Source organism: Salvelinus namaycush, chromosome 31 (assembly GCF_016432855.1).
Source record: "Salvelinus namaycush isolate Seneca chromosome 31, SaNama_1.0, whole genome shotgun sequence".
Classification (NCBI taxonomy): Eukaryota; Metazoa; Chordata; class Actinopteri; order Salmoniformes; family Salmonidae; genus Salvelinus; species Salvelinus namaycush.
In genome coordinates, this window is record NC_052337.1 from 32,960,148 (window position 1) to 32,983,141 (window position 22,994).

At 42.8% G+C, this 22,994-nt stretch overlaps 2 protein-coding genes across 6 annotated transcripts; both read right to left on the reverse strand.

The window, feature by feature from the left end:
* Window positions 1-1,262: 1,262 nt before the first annotated feature.
* On the reverse strand, window positions 1,263-16,606 carry LOC120025700 (mothers against decapentaplegic homolog 4). Of its 5 annotated transcripts, none has more exons than XM_038970273.1 (12): window positions 16,449-16,606; window positions 15,512-15,917; window positions 15,109-15,283; window positions 14,968-14,997; window positions 14,657-14,863; window positions 14,247-14,384; window positions 10,635-10,742; window positions 10,280-10,330; window positions 8,560-8,743; window positions 8,173-8,341; window positions 2,655-2,793; window positions 1,263-2,261 (listed from the first exon to the last, which is right to left on the reverse strand). In XM_038970273.1, the coding sequence occupies exons 2-12, from the start codon at window positions 15,749-15,751 to the stop codon at window positions 2,050-2,052; spliced, it is 1,653 nt and encodes a 550-aa protein (XP_038826201.1). In that variant the 5' UTR covers window positions 15,752-15,917; window positions 16,449-16,606; the 3' UTR covers window positions 1,263-2,049. The 5 variants fall into 5 exon arrangements, with proteins under 5 accessions (XP_038826201.1, XP_038826199.1, XP_038826200.1 ...); XM_038970271.1 differs by having other exon boundaries at window positions 16,312-16,606; XM_038970272.1 differs by having other exon boundaries at window positions 16,111-16,606.
* Window positions 16,607-17,056: 450 nt separating this feature from the next.
* LOC120026210 (bone morphogenetic protein 10-like) lies at window positions 17,057-22,394 on the reverse strand. Its single transcript, XM_038971034.1, has 2 exons — window positions 21,781-22,394; window positions 17,057-21,205 (listed from the first exon to the last, which is right to left on the reverse strand). The coding sequence occupies exons 1-2, from the start codon at window positions 22,142-22,144 to the stop codon at window positions 20,154-20,156; spliced, it is 1,416 nt and encodes a 471-aa protein (XP_038826962.1). The 5' UTR covers window positions 22,145-22,394; the 3' UTR covers window positions 17,057-20,153.
* Between the last annotated feature and the right edge of the window lie 600 nt (window positions 22,395-22,994).

The window sequence follows — 22,994 nt, forward strand, 5'->3', positions numbered from 1 at the left end:
TGGGAAGAAAGGATATTTATTTGTCTCTTAAATATTTGTTTTGTTCCTTTTCGATGAGTTTTATTTCATCCGATATGTTGGCAAAAGTACTTTGTGATTTCTCTTGTTTTGGATAATGTATTTGTATTTATATATACATATCATGTGACTTTTTGTTTCAAGTTACGTCTTAGTATATACTATATTGGCAAGAGAAAACCAATAAGTGTAGGGTGATTTGTATTGTGTATTTTACATAAAAGATGAAACTGTGGAACTTTTATATTTATAAAGGCATATTAACATTAAGGCCAAGGGCTCTATTCAATTTAAAGGCAATGTTCCCGCGTTAGCAGAGACTGCATTCACGGTAAACACTGCATGTCGGCTCAATCGGAAATAACTATTTACAGTTCTATCGCGCAATCTGTAACGCTTCAGCGATAGATTGAATAGAGCCCTCAGTGTGTCGTAATGATGGAAATATAGGAACTATTAAAGACATGTTTGGTTTTCTGAATATTTCAGACTTGAGCTCAGGCTAGCTTAGTGTTGTTTTCTTAATTTGTGGCTTGTCTTTAAATTAATAAACTTTTTCTTGTTAAAAATAAGTCATTGTTATGACTGTTGTCATAGAGAAGGGACACACAGAAGATGAACGGATAAAACTATTGGTGATCAACTGCTGTATGATCAATGGTGAGGCAACACGTCGAATCGGCTGGAAATTTACACTACATATTTTTGTCAAGAGGCAATAGGACAGCCACCTGCTGCTTAAGTACTCGACTGATCGCTGGTGTGTTTCCTCTTATACACCACAGGGAGAACCTTGCTCTGTGGGAGTGATACAGCTGTGTGCTAAGACCAAGCGAAAGAATGAACACCAAACATAATTAATGGAAATAAAATGGTGTATAATTTATGAAGGTAAAGGACGAGCACTGGAGCACATCTGTCCTTAGCCTACATATTTATCATTTTCTAACATATGGTCATAAGGCAGAAAAATATATAATTAAGCAATAAGGCCCAAAGGGGAGTAGTATATGGCCAATATTCCACGGCTAAGGGCTGCCCTTAGCAGTGGTAAATTAGCCATATACCACAACTCCCTGAGGTGCCTTATTGCTATTATAAACATGTTACCAACATAATTAGAACAGTAAACAAGTAGTTTTGCGTCATACCTGTGGTATATTGTGTCATACCACAGTTTGTAATTATAAAGTGACAAGTAGTCCAGGCCCACACAAGTGCTGATGTTCTCATAATGCAGCATCTAGTCATAAAAACCTGTATTTATTTATAACTTTCACAATACTGACTGACAGGACTGTGCTCTGAACTGTTTCCTTTCATATGGGTTCATTTGGCATCAATATGGCTTCCTTTCCTCCAATATCTCCAAGGAATGTTACCACAAGTCAATTCATCAAAGTCACGATTACAGAAATATAAAGTGGAGATAAAAATGTTAACTGAAATGAACACCCGTCTAGACATTGAGACATCTGAAAACATTATTGAAGTCCGTGAAGTGAACACCATCTGGCCTAGAGCCCACTCATCGCTACAAAAGCTGAATATTCTAAGATAAACTAGAAATGTATGCGGAAACTACCCCTCACACCTAAACTAACAACAAGACAACATACTGAAAACAAGCACATGAAAAGCAAACCAATAAAGTGCTTAATTAAGCTTATATGCCATCTGGAAAAAAAGTAGCATTGAAACTCAAATACAGCATATAAAGTGTCATGACATGGCCGTCTGTCAGTCAATGAACAGGATGATATGAATAGAACAGAATGAAAAGCATCCATGAGTAACGACTGTATATCCTGATTCTGAGGCAAGTAGAAAACAGATTCATGAGCTAGTATCTTCAGAGAAGGAACCCTGGCTGGCTTTGATGCCAGTGGGTAGAAAAAAGAAATAATTCACCCCCCCTCTCTCATGCCGAACAGCGTTCAAATGGGCTAGCCTACGCGGCATGGGCAGTCAGTCCAGCATGTGGTGTTGTCAGTTATAAACAAAGTGGAGTTAGTGTTGCCGTTCTATAACTCAGTCCAGGGGCTGGGGGTCAGCGATGGGCATGGTATGCAGCACCTCATCCAGTAGCTGCAGGGCCCGGTGGAGATGAATCTCAATCCAGCACGGAGTCTCTTTGATGCTCTGCCGGGGGTAGTCAGGCCCCCAGCCCTTCACAAAGCTCATCCTCAGGATACACAGCCTGCGCAGGTCGTCCACTCCTATACCTGCCGCCGCAGACAAACCTGGAGGGAGGGGGTTAAAAACAATAGTTACATTTTTTTGATTTAACTAGGCAAGTCAGTTAAGAACAAATTCTTATTTACAATGACGGCCAAACCCGGATGACGCTGGGCCAATTGTGCGCCGCCCAATCACGGCCGGATGTGATGCAGCCTGGATTCAAACCAGGTACTGCAGTGATGCCTCTTAGACCGCTGCGCCACTCGGGAGCCCAGTTAGGGGGTAGTACTACATATTTGATAGAATGATTCACTACCTATATAGAGTTACACGTCTAAGGCAGTGCACACATTTAGCCATTTCTGTAAGGTTCTGAGATGCTCGGAGACAAGACAGATGGAAATATTGCTTGGCAGACAGGTTAAAGGATGAATAGTGTGAAGAGAGAGACTCACTGATGGCGGGGGCGATGCCTCCTACAGAGCCAGGCCCGGGGATGTTTCCAGCCACTGCTGCTGCCTGTGCTGCGGCTGCCGCCTGTGCTGTGGCTGCCTGCTGCTGCATCTGCCTGTGGCACTGGCGCAGGTCAAACACCTGCACAGCACACAGGGAGGGTTAGGGACTACACACATTTTCCAACAAGGTAGAACTGCCAAAGGGGGCAGAGTAGCAATCTACTGCAGAGATAGCCTGTAGAGTTCTGTCTTACTATCCAGGTCTGTGAGCTTCTACTTTTAAAAATCCACCTTTCCAGAAACAAGTCTCTCACTGTTGCCGCTTGCTATAGACCTCCCTCTGCCCCCAGCTGTGCCCTGGACACCATATGTGAATTGATTGCCCACCATCTATCTTCAGAGCTCGTGCTGTTAGGTGACATAAACTGGGACATGCTTAACACCCCGGCCGTCCTACAATATAAGCTTGATGCCCTCAATCTCACGCAAATGATCAAGGAACCTACCAGGTACAACCCCAAATCCGTAAACTCGGGCACCCTCATAGATATCATCCTAACCAACCTGCCCTCCAAATACACCTCTGCTGTCTTCAACCAGGATCTCAGCGATCATTGCCTCATTGCCTGCGTCCGTAATGGGTCTGCGGTCAAACGACCACCCCTCATCACTGTCAAACGCTCCCTAAAACACTTCAGCGAGCAGGCCTTTCTAATCGACCTGGCCCGGGTATCCTGGAAGGATATTGACCTCATTCCGTCAGTAGAGGATGCCTGGCTATTCTTTAAAAGTGCTTTCCTCACAATCTTAAATAAGCATGCCCCTTTCAAAAAATGTAGAACCAGGAACAGATATAGCCCTTGGTTCACTCCAGACCTGACTGCCCTTGACCAGCACAAAAACATCCTGTGGCGTACTGCATTAGCATCGAATAGCCACTGTGATATGCAACTTTTCAGGGAAGTTAGGAACCAATATACACAGGCAGTTAGGAAAGCAAAGACTAGCTTTTTCAAACAGAAATTTGCATCTTGTAGCACAAACTCCAAAAAGTTCTGGGACACTGTAAAGTCCATGGAGAATAAGAGCACCTCCCCCCAGCTGCTCACTGCACTGAGGCTAGGAAACACTGTCACCACCGATAAATCCGCAATAATTGAGAATTGAGAAGCATTTTTCTACAGCTGGCCATGCTTTCCACCTGGCTACCCCTACCCCGGTCAACAGCCCTGCACCCCCCACAGCAACTTGCCCAAGCCTCCCCCATTTCTCCTTCAACCAAATCCAGATAGCTGATGTTCTGAAAGAGCTGCAAAATCTGGACCCCTACAAATCAGCCGGGCTAGACAATCTGGACCCTCTCTTTCTAAAATTATCCGCCGAAATTGTTGCAACCCCTATTACTAGCCTGTTCAACCTCTCTTTCGTATCGTCTGAGATCCCCAAAGATTGGAAAGCTGCCGCGGTCATCCCCCTCTTCAAAAGGGGGAGACACTCTAGACCCAAACTGCTACAGACCTATATCTATCCTACCCTGCCTTTCTAAGGTCTTCGAAAGCCAAGTTAACAAACAGATCACCGACCATTTCGAATCCCACCCTACCTTCTCCGCTATGCAATCTGGTTTCCGAGCTGGTCATGGGTGCACCTCAGCCACGCTCAAGGTACTAAACGATATCATAACCGCCATCGATAAGAGACAATACCGTGCAGCTGTAATCATCGACCTGGCCAAGGCTTTCGACTCTGTCAATCACCACAATTTTATCGGCACTCAACAGCCTTGGTTTCTCAAATGACTGCCTCGCCTGGTTCACCAACTACTTCTCAGACAGAGTTCAGTGTGTCAAATCGGAGGGCCTGTTGTCCGGACCTCTGGCAGTCTCTATGGGGGTGCCACAGGGTTCAATCCTCGGGCCGACTCTTTTCTCTGTATATATCAATGATGTTGCTCTTGCTGCTGGTGATTCTCTGATCCACCTCTACGCAGACGACACCATTCTGTATACTTCTGGCCCTTCTTTGGACACTGTGTTAACTAACCCCCAATGAGCTTCAATGCCACACAACTCTCCTTCCGTGGCCTCCAACTGCTCTTAAATGCAAGTAAAACTAAATGAATGCTCTAAAACCGATCGCTGCCCACACCTGCCCGCCCGTCCAGCATCACTACTCTGGAAGGTTCTGACTTGTGGACAACTACAAATACCTAGGTGTCTGGTTAGACTAAACTCTCCTTCCAGACTCACATTAAGCATCTCCAATCCAAAATTAAATCTAGAATCGGCTTCCTATTTTGCAACAAAGCATCCTTCACTCATGCTGCCAAACATACCCGAGTAAAACTGACTATCCTACCGATCCTTGACTTCGGCGATGTCATTTATAAAATAGCCTCCAACACTACTCAGCAAACTGGATGTAGTCTATCACAGTGCCATCCGTTTTGTCACCAAAGCCCCATATACTACCCACCACGACCTGTATGTTCTCATTGGCTGGCCCTCGCTTCATATTCGTTGCCAAACCCACTGGCTCCAGGTCATCTATAAGTCTTTGCTAGGTAAAGCCCCGCCTTATCTCAGCTCACTGGTCACCATAGCAGTACCCACCCGTAGCACGCGCTCCAGCAGGTATATTTCACTAGTCACCCCCAAAGACAATTCCTCCTTCAGCCGCCTTTCCTTCTAGTTCTCTGCTGCCAATGACTGGAACGAACTGCAAAAATCACGGAAGCTGGAGACTCATATCTCCCTCACTAGCTTTAAGCGCCACCTGTCAGAGCAGCTCACAGATCACTGCCCCTGTATATAGCCCATCTGTAAATAGCCCATCCAACTACCTCATCCCCATACTGTTATTTATTTAATTTATTTTGCTCCTTTGCACCCCGGTATCTCTCCTTGCACACTCATCTTCTGCACATCTATCACTCCAGTGTTTAATTGCTATATTGTAACTATTTCACCACTATGGCCTATTTATTGCGTTACCTCCCTTATCCTACCTCATTTGCACACACTGTATATATACTTTTTCTATTGTATTATTGACTTTGTTTGTTTATTCCATGTGTAACTCTGTGTTGTTGTTTGTGTCGCACTGCTTTGCTTTATCTTGGCCAGGTCGCCGTTGTAAATGAGAATTTGTTCTCAACTAGCCTACCTGGTTAAATAAAGGTGAAATAAAAAAATTTAAAAAAAGAGGGGTTCAACTAGAGATGGGCAACTGAAATAATTTCACTATTCAAATAATATTATGAAATTTGATATCTGGATAGTCGAAATACATGGGTTTTTTGTGTACTTATTTTCTTTAACCTGAGCAGTTATTGCTGCACGAGGGAGAAGCGGTGGAGCTCTGCTGTTGCAGCAGGGGGAGGGGCCGGTGTGTTTGGGACGCAGGAGTGCAGGGCAAGTAGAGAGATGTAGAATGTATCAAAGCCGACTCATGCTAGTTAGAAAACTTCTACATTTACATTTACATTTTAGTCATTTAGCAGACGCTCTTATCCAGAGCGACTTACAGTAGAGTGCATACATTTTATTACATTTTTACATACTGAGACAAGGATATCCCTACCGGCCAAACCCTCCCTAACCCGGACGACGCTATGCCAATTGTGCGTCGCCCCACGGACCTCCCGGTTGCGGCCGGCTGCGACAGAGCCTGGGCGCGAACCCAGAGACTCTGGTGGCGCAGCTAGCACTTCTAGCTACCATAGGTTATTTATCATCCCATCTGATAGTGCTGGTCTTGACTGCTTCGATTACAGCAGTGTTTCCCAACTCCAGTACCCCCACAACAGCACACATGGTTGTCGCAGCCCCGGACAAACATACCTGATTTAATTAATCAAATGGCTTGATGATTAGTTGACAAGTTGAATCAGGTGTGCTTGTCCACACCTATAATAAAAATGCGTACTGTGGGGCAGGTTTTCCATTTTAATTTGGACATTAGAGAAGTCTGACGGACCCTTATGCGTTGGGTGCGCAACCTTTAGGGTGTCCACCCACAGTGCTCAGAATGACAGAAATCCCATGTAGATTATGGTAATTCATATTAACAGAACATGCAAGTCGAGGATGCAACAATGTGCAGTCCTTACCGAATTCTGATGTGCAGAATTCATTAACAAGCTGGTTTTTAGATATGACCTATTCTATTGGTCAGCTTGTCGAGGTAGAAATAACCTATTCCAAACAGACTCTGGGACAGTTGTGGGAAGATAGATGCCAAATTCATACAACCAGTAGGCCTAGGTTACATTAAAAAAAAAAGTTAAAAAGCAAATGAGTCAGATGCAACAGATCAGAAAGTTTAGCTTAAAATGTTGCTAAACTATGCTTCACATTATTAAGCACAGCAATGCGCACAAGGCATTAGACCATGCGCAAATGTTTGATCCATAATGCATTAGCGGGAAAACACAGTTGTCAAAAGGGCACCGCACATGCAAGCGATTTCATGTGATAGAGATGAAAATATCCATAGCTGCGGGAAGTAGGGGTTCCCCTGAAAAATCTGTTTTTAATACAAAAATAATGCACTGGGCCTTTACTAGTCCTGTATTAGCAGACCGATACAGCCGTCTGTAGTGCATGCAAAATATTTATTTAACAGCTTATCTACATTTTTTTTATAACCCTAACAGAAACCTTTTGTTGAAGGTACTTGAGGACTGGAGTTGGGAAACACTGGATAAGAGAAGCCAGCTAGACTAATTGGTGCTACATGTTGTTGTGCTTTCTCCCTGTCCTTGTCTACACATAACATCCATTCAGATTAAACAACCTACCTGTTGGCCTACTCCTCCTCATTAGTTAACTTTTAATTCTGTCATTTTGATTCCATCTTGCATTGATTAAATATCTCATCAATTCACTTGCTACAAATGTAGCCTTTGAATGAATAAAGTCCCGCTTCGATTGGCCGACAAAAATAAAAAATATAATGTAAGCTACTGAGCGTGCATGTCATAAGAACTACATTCAAACATTTGTTGTTTATTACATCTAATGTCATGGTATATCCCTGTATGTAATAAATGTCACGTAGATAATCAAATTGAGCTTTTTAACTTTTAAAACTGGCCTTATTTGTATCTTCTCAAAAATTAATACTAAAGTCAGTTCAGATTTTCGAATAACTGTGCTCATCCAAAGGTTCAACGGTCTAAAACGTAAGGATTTTAACCAGTTTTGAGAACAATCAACCTTACCAAGCTGTCAAATAACCACTGAGACACAATGCATGTAAATAATACATACAGATCAAAAACATGTCCTTGTTTACTTAGGGGTGCCATTCCTCAGCAGTGAGTCTGTGGGCTGTGATATCAAATCTATTTGTCATATGCACAGAATACGCATAGTGTGTATACAGTACAATGACATGTTCACTTGCAGGTACCCCTCTCAACTACGCGACAAAAATAAGAATAGAAGTAATTCAAATAATAAAAATAGTACAAAATAAAAGCTCAATGGAATACAATAAAAATATAATATCTCACCTTGATGTAGGCGCTGGGGTAGATCTTGTGCACTGCATCTCCAGGGGCACGTCCTGCCTCCCTGTCCAAGTAATAACTCTGCACAAACACTGCATGATCGCTAAGGCAATGCACCCACACGTCCCCTTCCCCTTTACACTCCAGCTGCACCCCTTTACCAATGTGAAGTCTATAGAGCCAGGAAGGAGGGAAGAAGAGACGCAAACAGAGAGACAGTATGACAAGATTTTTTATTTATCTGCCTAAAAAAATACTTTATATTGCTATGGTACACCAATACTCTTCCAAAAATATGAATGATATAAACTGAAGGGAGTGGCAGGCACTCTGCTTAGCCATTTAATTTCGCAAAGACATGAAATCCTTCCTTTTTCTATGGTAGAGTACCTGGCTCTCTCGATTGCCTCTGTCCTGTGGACGTTGCAGAGCTGACCCAGGCAGAAGCGGTCCCCTCCTGAGGGATCCACGTACCCGTCCACAGTCACCGTGGAGCAGCTGGCCGGAACCTTGAACGTCTCCCCAGCCTGAACATCCATTTCAAAGTAGGCAATGGAACACCAGTAGTCAGGGGCTGGAACAGAACAAAAGAACCAGCATCAATTGGTCTCGGTCTCTATACCCTCTACAGTGCCTTCAGAAAGTATTCATACCCCTTGATTATTGTCCATATTGTGTTGTGTTACGAAGTAAGATTGAAATGGATTTAATTGTCTTTTTTTGTCAAAGATTTACATAAAATACTCTAAATGTCAAAGTAGAATTTTATTTATATTTTTTATGTATGGAAAATAAAAACACTTAATCTTCATTAGATAAGTATTCAACCCCCTGAGTCAATACATGTTAGAATCACCTTCGGCAGCTGTAAGTCTTTCTGGGTAACTCAAAGAGCTTTGCACACCTGGATTGTACAATATTTGCCCATTATTCTTCAAAAAAAATTCTTCAAGCTCTATCAAGTTGGTTGTTGATTATTACTAGACAGCCATTTTCAAGTCTTGCCATAGATTTCCAAGCCGATTCAAGTCAAATTTGTAACTAGGCTACATTCAATGTCGTCTTTGTAAGCAACAACTCCCGTGTATAGTCCTTGCCAATGACAAGCATACCCATAACATAATGCAGCCACCACCATGCTTGAAAATATGAAGAGTGGTACTAAGTGATGTGTTGTGTTTGCCCCAAATATAATGCCTTGTATTGAGGACAAATAATTACAATTCTTTGCCACATTTTTTGCAGTATTACTTTAGTGCCTTGTCGCAAACAGGATGCATCTTTTAGAATATTTTTATTCTGTACAGGCTTTCTTCTTTTCACTGTCATATGTTAGCATTGCGAAATAACTACAATGTTGTTGATCCATCCTCAGTTATCTCCTATCACAATCATGAAACTCAAACTGTTTCAAAATCACCATTGGCCTCATGGTTAAATCCTTGAGCGGTTTCCTTCCTCTCCGGCAACTGAGTTAGGAAGGGCGCTTGTATCTTTGTAGTAACTAGGTTTATTGACACCATACAAAATGTAATTAATAACTGCACCCTGCTCAAAGGGATATTCAATGTCTGCTTCTTTTTTACCCATCTACCAATAGGTTCCCTTCTTTGCAAACCATTGGAAAACCTCCCTGGTCTTTGTGGTTGTGCTTGAAATTCACTGCTCGACTGAGGGACCTTACAAATAATTGTATGTGTGTGGGGTAGAGATTAGGTAGCCATTTAAAAAATCATGTTAAACACTACTGCACACAGAGTGAGTCCATGCAACTTATTATGTACATTTGTACACCTGAACTTTAAGCTTGCCATAAAAAAAGAGTTGAATACTTATCAACTCAAGACATTTCAGCTTTTCATTTGTTATTTAATTTGTTTTAAAAAAGATGTAAAACCATAATTCACTATGACATTATGGGGTGTTGTGGGTAGGCCAGTGACAAACATCTAAATGTAATCAATTTTATATGTAGGCTGTAACGCCGCAAAATGTGGAATACGTCAAGGGGTGTGAATACTTTCTGAAGGCCCTGTATTTCACACCTCATGCCGGATCAGATGGGGACACATACTCTGGTGGGGACACAGAACCTTGCACACAGACTCACCAGGGTGATTGGAGATGGGGGGCTGGAATGCAATCTTATTGTGCGAGAGCCCTGGAAGAGAATGGCAGGTAAATAAGACAACAATCCAGAGAATGGTGCTGTTTGTACTGCTCATGCTAAATGAACAAAAAATGTATGTTGAATGGCATAAGTACAAATTCACATAATTTCTGGAAAATAGCTCTTTCATTTCACAAGACCATAATCTTTGTTACATGAATTCAATGTTAGCTTGTTGCTTTGTGCCATAGATTTGTACAATCCAGGTGTGCAAAGCTAACATATGTTAGGCTCAGATGTTGGCAGCAGCACCACTAGCTGTATACCCAGAGAGGGGGCCAACACAGCCACTCACAGTAGTGTGGGGTGTTGGGCATGGGTTGGTGGTGCTGCAGGTGCCCATTCTGGTGATGAGGCACTGGGGGAGAGAAGTTCCCATTTCTCAGCCAGCCTGAGGTGGCACCTGAAAGCAGAACAATCACACGTTGCGTCAGACCATCAATATAGCAAGAAAAGACCTAGCTTTGAACTAAACACAACTCACAAATCACACTCGACACATACATGGGTTACAGTCACAGGGGTGAGAGGAATTCTATAACTGACCGAGGAGGAATGAACCCGCTGGAGATGCAATGTGGTAACGCTGAAAAGCTTTTTTGAGAGAAGAAAAATGTTGAGAACATCCAGGTTCTGAGAAGTTAATAGGGTTACTGTGAAAAGCAGCAGGGAGGAAATATGAGGGCTGTTATGGTATATGGAGGGCGGATGAATGAGAGTGCTACCTGTAATGGTTGCTTGTAAGTGCAGGTCATTTCTGTAATTGCTAATAGCACAGGCAGTGAGAGTTATATTTAGGCTGATGAATGCAGGTGCCCACTCCCTTTAAAGGTCAACTTGCCCTTAGAATCAACTTCTCTGGTTTTAAATGGCCTATGTGGCATCAATATGAGTCAGAAACACACATTTCTGTCAAAATTGACTACAAAGTGGAAATATCCTCATTTTGGTCCTAAATTTAGTCTCGTACAAAGTCAGTCTCGTACTGAGTTTTGTAAGTCAGTGCGTCACGACTTACTGGAGGGTTGGGGGTATGGATTATGATCATGCCCACTTGCTCAGTGCACACTAACACGAGAGAAGCAGCTGTGCTGACTGTGCTCAGATGTGTGCTCTATCCAATCATATAGCCAGAACCCCCAGACATTTAGATGGACCAGGGCTGCTTTCAGTACTTGTTTACGTTCTGGCACATTCAATTGAATGGAAACGGTGTTGTACTGAATGACCAGTTGAAAAACTGGGAGGGGTTGGGTTGTGGAACGCTGTCAGCGTGGCCACTGCCCTTTACATACATCACTTATTGCCTCAAGCCACGCCCACCAAACGGGAGCAAACATATCTCAAAGTCTGTTGTAGAACGTACAAGAACGGTTTGGGGAATCGTGTCATTCAGTACAAACCGTTCCGCAACATAGTAAACATTCAAGCAAACTGAACGCACCTCTGGGCTCGGTTTCCCAAAAACATCTTATGGCTAAGTTCATCATTAGAACCTTAGTAGGGGCATCATTAAATCTCTGTGGTGTTTCCCCAAACCAGCTTAACTAAAGCTGCACTTGTTATTTATCGACTGCCTCAGACCACTCGTAGACCAGGTAAGTGCTTCGTTAGATAAAAATCTCCGCTAAACATAGAATCAAGAGGTTTGTCTGTCTGAAGGCTGATAATTTCTGAACAGGGTTGACTACAAAGTCACCAAAGTCTTTACAATGGTTACAAAAAAAGTGAAGGATGACAAGATGCTTCAAATGAAAACCGAGATGACTGCATTAAAATATATTTAGGCTACATGGGCCTATAATATATATATATATATATATATTTCAATCAATTTCATGTTCAATCAATTGAGTACTATTGTGCCAATAGGCTACTGTCAAATTTTTTGCCTCAATATATTTGTTGGGTAGCCTTGCATAATAAGCCGCCTTGACATTTACAGCCATAGGTGATAGCACTCTAGAAACTGATCCGTCATTATTGTGAAGTAATTATAATGTTAAAAGGTAAGATTTTAATGAATAAAGCTGATCCGAGAGCAGTGAGGATTTTCTATCCTATAAGTATCTAACAACGCACTTAAAGAACGTTCTCTGCATAGTGTTTTGGGGAATGCACATTACATCTTCGGCCGTTGTAGGAACAATGCATCGTTAAAACAAGTGATGCCCCATATACACATCGTGACATATTTAATTTAAGCAATAAGACACGAGGGGGTGTGCTACATGGCCAATATATTTTTCCACCAACTGTTGTGTCGTCAGCGAACTTAATGATGCCGTTGGAGTCGTGCTTGTCCACGCAGTCGTGGGTGAACAGGGAGTACAGGAGGGGCCCCGGTGTTGAGGATCAGCGTGGCAGGCATTGCCACCTACCCTTACCACCTGGGGGCAGCCCGTCAGGAAGTCCATGATCGAGTTTCAGAGGGAGGTGTTTAGTCCCAGGATCATTAGCTTAGTGATGGGCTTTGTGGGCACTATGGTGTTGAATGCTGAGCTGTAGTCAATAAACAACATTCTCACATTGGTGTTCCATTTGTCCAATTGGGAAAGGGCTATGTGGAGTGCGATGGAGATTGCGTCATCTGTGGATCTGTTGGGGCAGTATGCAAATTGGAGTGGGTCTAGGGTTTCCGGTATGATTGTGTTGATGTGAGCCATGACCAGCCTTTCAAAGCACTTCATGGCTACCGACGTGAGTGCTACAGGGCATTAGTTATTTAGGCAGGTTACCTTCACTTTCTTGGGAACAGACAGGGACTATACTATGGTGGTCTGCTTGAAACATGTAGGTATTACAGACTCGGTCAGGAAGAGGTTGAAAATGTCAGTGAAGACACTTGCCAGTTGGTCCGCACATGCTCTGTGTACACGTCCTGGTAATCCATCTGGCCCCACGGCCTTGTGAATGTTGACCTGTTTAAAGGTCTTGCTCACATCGACTACAGAGTGCATTACCACACAGTCGTCCGGAACAGCTGGTGCTCTCATGCATGCTTACCTCTGAAGCGAGCATAAAAAGGCATTTAGCTAATCTGGTAGGCTTGCTTCGCTGGGCAGCTCGCGGCTGGGTCTCCCTTTGTGATCCGTAATATTTTGCAAGTCTTGCCACGTCCGACGAGGGTGAGGGAGAGCTTTTTATGCATCTCTGTGTGTGAAGTAAAGGTGTTGTAGTTTATTTTCCTCTGGTTGCACATTTGACATGCTGGTAGAAATTAGGTAAAACAGATTTAAGTTTGCCTGCATTAAAGTCCCCGGCGCATTTTCTTGTTTACTTATGGCCTTATACAGCTCGTTGAGTGCGGTCTTAGTGCCAGTATCGGTTTGTGGTGGTAAATAGACAGCTATGAATAATGTAGATGAAAACTTTTGGTAGATAAGTGTGGTCTACAGCTTATCATGAGGTACAATTCCTCAGGCGAGCAATACCTCAAAGGCTTCTTTAATATTAGACATCACGCACCAGCTGTTATTGGCAAATAGACCCCCCCACCCCTTGTCTTACCAGACGTGGCTGCTCTGTCTTGCCGATGCACGGAAAACCCAGCCAGCTCTATATTAGCCATGTCGTCGTTCAGCCACGACTTGGTGAAACATAAGATATTACAGTTTTTCATGTTCCATTGGTAGGATAAGCTCAATCGTAGATCATCCAGTTTATTTTCCAGTGATTGCACGTTGGCCAATAGAACGGATGGTAAAGGCAGTTTACCCACTCGCCAACAAATTCTCACAAGGCACCCCGACCTCCGCCCCCTGTATTTCCGTCTTTTCTTCACAAGAATGACGGGAATTTGGGCCTGGTCTCAGGGAAGCAGTATATCCTTCCTGTCGGATTCATTAAAGAAAAGTATTGTATCTGGTATTGTATTAAATTTGGAGGGCTGAGTGTGGGTGCTTACTGTGATGGTATGTGGCGCTCTGTGCCAGGGGATAGCCGTTCTGCTGTGAGCTCTGTCCCTGTGCTGGGCCTGGCCCTGAGGATAGCTGCCGCAGACCTTCACTGATATGGCTCCCTGACAGAAGGCTACTGGATTGGGCTATAGGGACAGAAGCAGGACGGGCCAGGGTGGGTGGGTATGGAAAACATACGCACACACAGCCAAACAGAAACACACATACATACACCACGATACAGACACACACACAAACAAAAGTGATCAGGAATGACACATCTGAAAAACTTCTCAGCATGACCTTGACTTGGGGTATGAGGGATCCACTGTGTCCTGTATTTATGTCAGAAGCGTATTCACCACAAAATGAAACTTTACATTTAAAGGGAGTAATGAACTACAAGACAGCGTCTCACTTGAAGCTCCAGCAGCGAGGCTGGAGAAGGCAGAGGTGGAGGCTGAGCTGCTGCCCTCGGGGGGAGGGAACAGGGCTGGGCTGCTGAACAAATCCTGAGGACCCCCTGGTCTGGAGAGTTGGTGCTGGATGGTCTGATGGTGGCCGTCCGCGCCAGAGTGAGATGGCTGGTTCTCAAATTCATACTCATCTTTGACCATGAGTGTGCCTGGTAGGTCAGGTAGGGTGAGAGGGTCGAGGTTTTGGGGAACTTCACTTTAATCCTCCATTGTGAACTGCAAATTACTAGTACAGAGCGAGAGCCTCCCTTACCTGAGCTTGAAAGAGTCAGTCCTGAAAGGTCTGTGAAGAGAAGTAGAAGGACACAAATGAGATCCAACTTAGAATTCAAAGGAAAAGTCAGAGGGGCTGAACAACAGTATTCAAGAAGAGGAGAAAATAAATCCCACTCACCAATCCCTGGTGATACCACCCTCTCATAGTGGTACGGGTTAACACACACGTTGTCAGCTTTGAGGTCAAAAGCAAACTGGCAGTATTTCACATGCTTCAGTTCATTTTTGTGCAGGTCAGGCCACCGCCACAGTCTTGCATAGATCACATGGGGGAAGCCTTTACGCCCCGCAACCTGAGAGCAGAGATGAGAAGACAAGAGTTATGAACATAGTACAGCAGTCCTGTAATGCAAGTGTAATATCTCCTCTCTATCACCAAGGTGGAATTCATTAGGCACCAAAGGGACTGAAACAGGGAGGGACGATCAGAACTTGTCCAATAAGAAATGCTCTTTTTCATTTTAAGTTGCAAAATGTTTTACTACGGGATGACCTAATGAATGACCAAGCTATCCCATTACCTGCAGGCGTCCATCCAGCGTGCGCTGTATGGTGGCACACTTGCTGGGGTGAGCTCCGTTGGTGGTGATTGCTGTGATTAAAGAATCTAGCTCATCTTTCTTCTCCTTCAGTTTCTTAACAAGGCTCTCAATGGCTCGCTTGGCGAAGGTCTCGCTCTCTCCACCCTGTCTGTGGCACATCAGGCTGTGCACGATGTTCAGACAAGCGTCATTGCTTGTGGGGGTGTTTGTGATCGACATCTTGCTCACCGTTCCACAGTCTCTATTACTTGGAGTTCAATCTTAAGGCTTCCAGTTCAGTCCTCCCTCCAGATCAATGAGTCAAAAACACATTTTCTGAAACCTTTTGCCAGGGTTAGAATGGAATGTGTTCCCTTCACTGTACAGGTGGGGTGTACAGGACAGACTGCAGTGAGGGAGCAAGAAAATAACGTTAGAGCACTACGTTACCGTACTATCAATGCACAGAAGCATTGACTGGCAGCAAATGAATAATGCCATCATGTTTAGTTAGCTAGCAAGAAAACGTTAGCACCTCAAACTTAGCTAGCTACTTTCCTACACAATCTTAGCTAGTTAGTAACAAAAATATTACTTACAAAAGCTAACTATTTTACATAAAATCCCTCGTTTTAACGTTAGCTAACGCAAATACCCAGCTAACTAGCTATGGTTAACGTTTACATATGTAACAGGATAGTACGCTAGCTAGCTAGCTACAGTAGTAGGCTCGCTTAAAATAAAAAAATTACGTGCCCGTGTGGTTAAGTTGTAGCTAATAGTCAGTGTAGCTAAATTACCATTTTTTTTTACATGCTAATACTTTCTCGTAGCAAACCTAAAATGGTATTATCGTTGAACTAGTTAGCTTGCTAGCCGACAACAAAACCAGTGTTCTTTGAATCGAAGTTCGAGCCAATAACGTTACTTGACTAACTTCTAATTATGAGATATGATGCGACTCTTTGATGTTTCTCAATTGTGCCAGTGGCGAAACAAGACAAACATGGTCGCAATATACTGACTGGTAAACAATGCTAAAGTGCTAACTACGAAAATAAACAATTCCCTCTCTCCCTGCAACGCCCTCGCGACTCCAGTGCAAATGTGCAATGGGTGCATTGCTCCAGTGCTACTCATATCAGCAGGGGGAGCATGTTCTGTGACTCAGCTTTGCTCGAGTTCAGAGAACCAGGCTGGGCGGCCCAAAAATTGGCCCTAGGGCTGAAAAGGTCCGTTTTGATTTCTTATCGGTGTGTTCATTCTGTTTTCCATTCATGACAAACACATGTTATTTATAAAATATCAATGTAATTTTCACGTGCAGCTATCCTACAAACTCATGTAGAAGTGTTCATAAGTCCCATATATGAGGTCTGAAAAACCAAGATGTGCCTTCATGAGTCAATCTCTGCTCCTGGTTTATAACCTACAAATGTAATTAGTTTCCAAGTAAATGTACCATGTACCTATGTGCATATCCAACATTCTGGAGATTTGATCTGGCATTTCATTCAACAACACCATATGCCAACCATGTCTTCGTGCTGCAAAACAAATAAAGTTTATTTTTCCTCAAAAGAATTAATTTCCACAAGATGCAATAAGTCTACTGAACTTTCACATGCACATCAAATTTACTAAATAAATAACCATCACCTTTCAAGTCATGAATAAATACTCTGAAATAATTTCTGTAACAGCTCAATAGCTATTAGGTACAGTATACAGTATAGGTTTGATTAACAAATGCATGGCAGTGAAAAGCAAATCTTGACTGAGAACCAAGTCCAGTTGGTTTAAAAGTTCAGCGTGATTCCATAGAGGTTGTCTCTCCTTCAGTCTGCTGACAGCAGAACAGGAGTGGTGATGTGACATGTTTTTTTCCATCTGTACTGCAGGCAAAGCCATGATAAGGGACCCAGAGTATCCATGCCAGAGAAGGGAAGTGGGAGTGTTTGGGGCCAGGCAGTGGTGAATAGAGAGAGACTGGCCAGTAAACAGAGGCTGGCTGGGGGGTGTATTGAATGTTCCATAGAGATTGTTGGTGTTGGGGCCCAAGAATCTGACAGCCCACTCTCCCTACTGCTCCCCACTTGGAATGGTTTCTCATCCTGAGTGATGGTCTACACGTCTCCAGGCCCTAACACCTCCTTATCACCAATGCTTTCATTGCATGTGGCTCTAGAAGGATGTGTGATGGTGGGGTGGTAGGGGGTGTGAGTCGGACTGAGGCAGATAGATTAGCCCAATAATAAGTGGGCAGAAAGGATTTAAAACATTAATTTGGTTCCATGGACATGGACAGTATATTATGTATTCAGGAAAAATAACTTTCTTTCTGGCAAACTTAATCTATGGCTTTGTACATCGTCTGTGCCTTTTTGCTTCTGCTTTCTCCAAATGTAGAGGTTAGACATTTTGCAGAGACATAAAGTCATCTGCAATTTAAAAAAAAGTCATAACACCTTCTGAATTGTTTACCCTTTGATTTCACATTCTCTGACCTGATATGACACTCCTCTTGAAAGGTTTTAATATTTTTTTAACCAAATATGATATTTTTTAAATCAAATACAAACAACCACTTACAGATGCACGCAAACAACGACCTCATCTCCACTGCCCAGACCCACATGCTCACATCTCCATCCCTAGTGCCTGCATTATTGTTGCCACGTGGCCTTAAATTGTACCAATTCACTTTTCTCGTTTGCCCTTGCTATTTCAATATTTCCATAATAAATAATTAGATTTTTTTTCCATTGTGTTAATGATGGTGGATTAATTGAATTACAAGTTTTTTATTTAATAAAATTCAAGATGAGTGATGAGAGGAGAATCGTCCAGGCCATTGGGCATCTCAATACACCTCCATATGCCATGTCTTGAAATATGCAGACAGATTAAAAGTACATTTACATTGTAATATTTCAGACACCCAACTTTCTAGCTCCGACCACAATTTCTGGACTTTATAGCATAACCCAGACAGAATGGATTATTGAATCATTGTTAGTTTTACACTTCAGACCTGACTCTGCCGTTGTGCTGTGGAATTTGTGAAATGTGTCTGTTCTATAACAACATTCTATATTCAAGGTTGCTCTGATGTCCAAAATATTTCAAATCGACATTTTGTGATATATAACTTTTAAATTGCATGTATTTGAAACTATACATTGGTCAGTCCAAAATTACTTTTTTCATTCTGTCATGGAAATAAATGTTTTTCCTGTTACCAAGTCATTTACGGTTTATATGCCTTTGGTTTTCCATGTGGACCAATTTATCAGTGAATTCAGAAAAGCTATCCACGATTATTCCATAAAGTTCATTTCCTTCCATATTGTTATAGTGTTCTTAACTATGAAGTTGTTAATGTTCGTAGCTTTATCCTTAGAAAATAGACAAGTAAACAGATTCTGGGGATGAGCGTGTGCATCTTCAATATGTACCCATTGTTCCTCTTTAGTGCATTTAACTATATGCGGCAAGTAAAAGCCTTGCTTTGCGAGTTAATACAATATTCCAAGTCTGGAAGGTTAAAACCACTCTTATACTTAGGTAGATGTAAAAATTTCCTTTTTATTTTATGAATTTATTAGCCCATATAAAGTATGTTATGACCGAGTATACTTTTTTAAAGAATGTCTTCGGTAGGGTAATTGGTATTACCGAAAATAAATATAAAAACTTTTGGAGCAATGCCATTTTTGAAAGGTTTTTCATATGGCAATTGCATTTATCAATGCCATTTGGCACAATACCACTCTATTCAAAGCAAGATTAACGTCTGTAGTGAACATGTAGTCTTGGCTTGTCCACAGGCCTTTGTAAAAGACGACCTCAAACAAAGTTCCATTCCCATAATACATTTCTGGAACACATGTGTTTCTATAATACATTTCATTTCACATTTTATGACATCTAGTCCATCATGGAAGCACTCATATTTGAAATATCAAACACCATTCATCCTGCGCTCTTTTAGAATGAGCATCTGTCTTTGCATGTAGAATATATGGTTATATTTATGTAACAGCATGTATATATACTGTGCATGCAGGAGTGATCTGTTCTGTTTTTCTGTCATTTAAACCAAGAGAGTTTTGTGCATATCTGACAGTACATACCAACAAATCGTCATAATTAAAGTAAAATGTAAGATGACAAACATATACAAACTATAAAGAACAGCATAATATTCACATTCAAATATTTTTTGTGTTTCTCTTTTGTTTTACAAAATGACATTATATTGCTGGCATTATAAAATAGCATTTTATATAATCTCCATATAATAAGAAATGTACTTTCACAAATGACAAATTTCCATCATATAATGCACTCTTTTGCTCTGTCATCTTCCTATTTACTCCTCCCTGTTTATCTTTATCTTAAAATGTAGTTGAAGCGGCGTGTTCATTAGATACTGTAAATATAAATTATTCATGCCCTACTATATATCAGTTTCTAGCGCACAAAGCAAGTATCCTTGATGCTTGTGGAAATGGATGTTATTTTCAAATCGGCACTTATGATCTGGTTTTCTTCTTTGACAGTGAAACTGATGACCACTCAGTCTATGCTAATCCAAAGTCTCTATAATTCTCTCCTGAACCTTCAGTCAGTTTTATGACTATCTACAGCCGCACTCTGCCACCACCATGCCCTCGTACTTGTGCATGTAGGTGACCACTCCTCCATCCTCGTAAAGGAGTGAGATGGGCTCTAGCTTGGTGGGAACACAGCAGGCTGGTGACACCTTCTGTGGAATCTTACTGCTCAGCTGAGTCTGGACAATGGCATGCTTGGTAGGCGAGACCTCAGAGGTCATAGGGTAGCTGCATACACCATTGCACTCGTAGGCTTCATAACCCATGGGCTGTATGACCCAGGTATCCCAGCCAATGTCCTTAAACTCCACATAGAGAGGGATCTTCTTACAGGGGTCACCCTTGACATTGCGGCGGATTCGGGGAGGAGTGTCGTAATAGAGGTTGGAGTGCAGTTGCATGAGAGTCTCCTCATCCAGCTCCACTCCATCAGTGTTCCTTGCATCGCTCCCAGCCTGGTACCCCCGGTTCCCGTGTGGACTCAGCTCCAGGTCAGCCGGCAAGTCGTTCTCATGTTGCATCATCCAGTTGAGCTCCCCCATGTCCTCCTCATGATGGTCTCTGCTTTGATCATCTGAGAACACAATAACCACTGGCTTGTGTTTCTCACCCGAGCCCATGTCAACATCCACTTTCTTTCCATCCTCTTTTCTGACTTCCTGGCGGATCTTCCCACCTTTGCACCTCAGACTTGCAATGTGGACTTCCAGTCGGTGGGTGGAGCTCTCTGCCTTCCGCCAAAGGTTGACCTGATTGGTCAGGTCGAAGGTAACCCAGACATCGTCTTTACCATAGACGTGCCGGGTTGCCAGCTCCTCCATTTCCTCAATTTCATCTGTCTCCTGCTCATTCTTTCTTCTGTCCCTCCCCTCTTCTTTCCTCCAGTGCCCCCCCTCGTGTATCTTGTAGACGGTCACCTTGCGGTCAAGGCCGGCGTAGTGTCTGCGGTCCTTCTGGACCAGGGTGTAAAGGCGGAGCTCGGCGGTGAAGATGTGCTCGTGGTGGGGGATGGAGATGTTGAACAGCAGGGGGTGTCTCCTCATGCCCCTGACTGTCACACTGTAGGGGGAGGAATCTGGAATTAAAATATCAATGAAGGTCTGAATTGGGTTTAGACTTCAATTGGATTTAATCAATTTGATATGAAATAATGCATCAATAATAAGGGGTTAATTTTAGCTCTTTTGTTAATGGTTAGATTTTATTGCAATCATATCATCTGACTTCAAGCAGAGGAAATAAGCACCTGTTAAACCAATTTAAATTCAATAAAAGTTTCTTTAAGGGCAAATAAAATATTTTATTCTTGTCAATTTAGGGCTAAAGTTCAAAAAACTTGCTTTAATAAAGTCAACCTCAGTTAACCTGAGCCCAAAACAAAGAGTGATTTACAGTTACAGTCAAATATTAACTCCTCTAAAAGAAAACAAACAGCTGTGTATACCTTTTGACATACTAAGTTGTATTAGTCAATATATTGTATCATGCTATAGTTGTCAAATTAAACAAAACTAATTTGAGTGGCTTTATAATGTTAGCTCAATAAACAATTAATAATATCCCAAAGATACATTTTCAGGATGATAAAAATAAGAAAGTGTTAAACAAAAATAAAAAATGTCTTCAGACAAATAGAAGTAAGTGTTCTACCTTCATTCTTGAAACTACGCACTATGTTGGCAGAGGGCACCGCTGTGTGACCGTTGGCAAAGCGGTTGTACAGTTCCAGCATGTATTCTGGTGTCTCTTTACGTGTGGCACGGGGCCTGACCCGGGCCTCCAGCTCTGTGAGGTTCAACGTAGACAGAAACTGACCCAGAGAGTCCTGTATGTCCAGCTCTACATCCTGATCCTGCTCCAACATGGAGGTATCCACCAGACCCCTGGCCCCAGGGCCCCGTCGAGGCTCCTCGGGGGACATGATGGGACTGCCCTGGCTCCAACCAGGCAGTAGCAGGGGCAGGAGGCTAAAAGAGTAGATGTATCCCAGTATGGAGAACACTGGAGCGACCATGACTGACTGACTCAAGGGCAGGTTCAGGTCCAAAGGATGAGTATCAAATATGGAAATATGAAAGGATCCTTAGCAGAGGACACCTGTGGAACAGTTCCCCCCTATCCAGCTGCAGTTTGTCTCGGTTGGGGCTGAAAGGGTGGTGTGTGGGTCGAGGGAAAACAGCTTTGTCCTTGTTGATCTTGTGATCGGGTGCAGAGGGCAGGGTGAGATGTGTTGTCCACCCCACTGTGCTGACAAGTTTGGAGATGTCACTAGGGCTCTACTCGCCCCCTGCCTCTCTCCGGGCCCGCCAGCCTGCTGACGACCACTAACTCCAACTCCACTCATCTTCTATCTACTACTTTCTATGCATGCTTTTCTCTGGCTGCTCGCAGGCCACTGCTGAGGGGAGACTTGCTTTGTACACATAATTTTCTGCTTGAATGATATTTTATGTAGAATCCACCTGAGAACATGAGAACATGTTGTGATACAAGTTGCTTAATGTTTGTAGGACAAAGTCTATATTTCTTTACAACATCTGAGTGAGGGCACTAGATATCAGCATAAATGCATTTTCAGAGTAACCTCTGAAAAGTGAGTTACAAGGTACTGCAACAGCACTGTTGACAAGCTAATGCAGTGCTACAGGTGTTCCACAAGAGGTCAGAGTAAATCGATCCATGACAGTTTCTTTCTTTCACTGTATAGGGAAAGCAAGATACCAAGATATCTCGTCAGTTGTACAACTGAATGCCTCAACTGAAATGTGTCTTCTGCAATAAACCCAACCCCTCTGAATCAGAGAGGTGCAGGGGGCTGCCTTAATCAATCAACATCCATGTCTTCAGCACCCAGGGAACAGTTA